We start from the raw sequence: 2,560 nt of genomic DNA, 5'->3' as shown, positions 1-2,560 counted from the left end.
ACTCCCCCTGCTTGTGTTCCCTCTCTCGCCGTCTCTTTCTCTGTCAAATAAAAAAAATCTTTAAAAAAACCACAAAGGTCCCAACCTCTAGTTCCCCCGTCTCCCAGGACCCCAAGAGTTAGGTCGGGATCTTGTCCCCTTCAGACCCAAAAATCTGAGTGGGAGCGCCTGGGCCCCCTCCTCCTCCGCGTTCCCAGACCCGCAGTAACCTCTCAAGGACACAGATTCCTTGTGGGGCAGGCCTCCTGTGAATCAGCAGCTCCGCCCCTGAGCCGCAACATTGTGACGTAACTGCATCGACAGCCAATGGGACAACAAAGCAGGAGGCGGAAGTTTTGGAGTGCGCGGGCCGGAAGTGTCCGTTGCCCTGCAGAGCCGCTTCTCCCAAAGGTGCCGCGGCGCCAGTGTTCGTGGGGCATTGCCCGCGAGCGCCGGCGGCCCGGCTGCTACCATGAGCCGGCCCAGCCGGCTGCAGAGGCAAGTTTTGAGCTTGTACCGCGAGCTGCTGCGCGCCGGGCGCGGGAAGCCGGGCGCCGAGGCGCGGGTGCGGGCCGAGTTCCGGCAGCACGCCTGCTTGCCACGCTCCGACGTGCTGCGTATCGAGTACCTGTACCGCCGCGGGCGGCGCCAGCTGCAGCTGCTACGCTCCGGCCACGCCACGGCCATGGGTGCCTTCGTGCGCCCGCGGGGTCCAGCCGAGGAGTCCAGCGGCGCGGGGGCTCCAGGGACCCAGCCCGACAATGGTGCTTGTCCGAGGAATCCCCTCGGCATCATGGAGTCACCAGAGCCCCCTCCCGATGGGCGATGACAGGCCGAGGAGCTCACCCGGTAGCACAGGGAACCGAGGGCCCGCCTGACTGCGTGGGGAAACCGGGGAACCCGCCTGATGGAGGGTGAGATGTCTTGAGAAGACATGTCCTGAGAAGACCGGCTGTCTGGATTGGGGGAATCGGAGAGCCCTCCAAGCGACGTGGAGTCCTAGAGATCCCTATGATGGATGCTGAGAGATGCCCGACCTTGCCCAATCCATGATGACGGGTCTACTCTCCCCATGAGGGTTTCGGGCGGCTTGGTTGCTGGCTGGCTGAACTGTGACCAGCTGAGAGCTATTGACCGGAAAGGTTGGGGAGCCAGGACGCCCGCCGTCGGACAGAAAGAAGAGACACCCTTCTCTTGACCCTGGGCTCCCCTCTCTTGTATTTAACTCTGAGAAGAGCAGACTTTTTGCAGAGAAGTTTGGGAAGATACCCTGATGGATGGTGAGAAGCCCCGAACCCCCCTTTGGAAAACTTTCTTCCCGTTAGTTGCGGCATACTAGGACCTGGGAAGAAGGGGCTGGGTTATCTTACCCCATCTGATCAAGTAAAGACCCCTCAAGACCTATACTTGATAATTCTAAGGGGGAACCCTGACTCCTGCGCCCTTCTCCCAGGACTCTTGAACAAAAGGAATAAAATCGGGGATGTGATTACTTCCCTTTTGGTGGTCTTAAAGATTTCACATGTTTGGGGATTTTTGAAAGCACCCTCACACCAAGAAGTGACCCCCTGGGAGGGATAGAGAAGAGCTGTCTCTTCCATGCTGGAGTCCTCTAGACTAGCAGATTGGTTGAAAGCAGCCTAGTTCTTGCTCCTGGGCAGATCCTTGGGACCCACCCTGATTTGACCCCAAAGAAACCCTAGTTGACTCCTTCATAGAAGGTAGTGAGGTAGGAGAGAAAACGGTGGAGCTGAGGCGGCCTGGGTGGTAACCCCAAACATGGCTAAAGAGTCCAGCCTCAGCTAGAAGCGAGGATTTTTGTCCGCAAGGCCCAGGCATACCTCCTCCTGTATTCCTGTGTTGATCTTCCCTAGACATTCTCTGGGGTACTGCATTTTGCAGCACTGAATTCTGTTTGCGCCCACGTCGGTTACGTAAGTGGAAAGCAGATGAATTCTTAGCAAATGCTGTTGGGAAGAGGAGGAGAGCCTTAGGAAAGGAACTCAGACTTCTGACCAAAGAGAGGATAGACAGAAGAGAAACGTGACTCTGCTCTAATCCCCATGGGGGACACAGGTGCACAAAGAGTTATAAAGTGGAGTTGATATTTGAAGAATTATAAGGAGTTTCCCAGATGGTAGAGTTAGGCTTCTAAGTGGGAGGACCAGTGTGGGCAAAGGTCTGGAGGGGACAAAGGGGAGAAATGCAGGATTCCAGCTGGGGCCTGGATTGCCCCAGAGCTCAGGCTGTGTGGCTTGAACACATGGCTTCTATTTCAGTTGTCTCGGCTTGCTCATCTCTCTTCAGCCTCAGTTTTGTTTTGTTTTCATCAGGGTGTTTCTGTTTTGTTTTGTTTTTTTTTTAAGATTTTATTTATTTATTTGACAGAGACAGACACAGCGAGAGAGGGAGCACAAGCAGGGGGAGTAGAAGCGGGAGAAGCAGGCTTCCCGCAGAGCGGGGAGCCCAATGCGGGGCTCGATCCCAGGACCCTGAGATCATGACCTGAGCCGAGGGCAGACGCTTAACGACTGAGCCACCCAGGCGCCCCAGGGTGTTTCTGTTAATCCTGGCCTGACTC

The 2,560-nt window shown here is 56.1% G+C and overlaps 1 protein-coding gene across 1 annotated transcript; it reads left to right on the top strand.

Annotated features, from left to right (window-relative positions):
- The first annotated feature begins 336 nt into the window (after positions 1-336).
- Positions 337-1,476, top strand: SDHAF1 (succinate dehydrogenase complex assembly factor 1). Its single transcript, XM_035023833.1, has one exon. It carries the CDS (start codon positions 452-454, stop codon positions 806-808), a length of 357 nt encoding a protein of 118 aa, XP_034879724.1. The 5' UTR covers positions 337-451; the 3' UTR covers positions 809-1,476.
- The last annotated feature ends 1,084 nt before the right edge of the window (positions 1,477-2,560 follow it).

This window comes from Mirounga leonina, unplaced genomic scaffold (genome assembly GCF_011800145.1).
Source record: "Mirounga leonina isolate KUSES-001 unplaced genomic scaffold, KU_Mleo_1.0 Mir_177, whole genome shotgun sequence".
NCBI classification, from domain to species: Eukaryota; Metazoa; Chordata; class Mammalia; order Carnivora; family Phocidae; genus Mirounga; species Mirounga leonina.
Note: the sequence above shows the minus strand (reverse complement) of the source record. Positions and strands in the feature narration are given on the sequence as shown.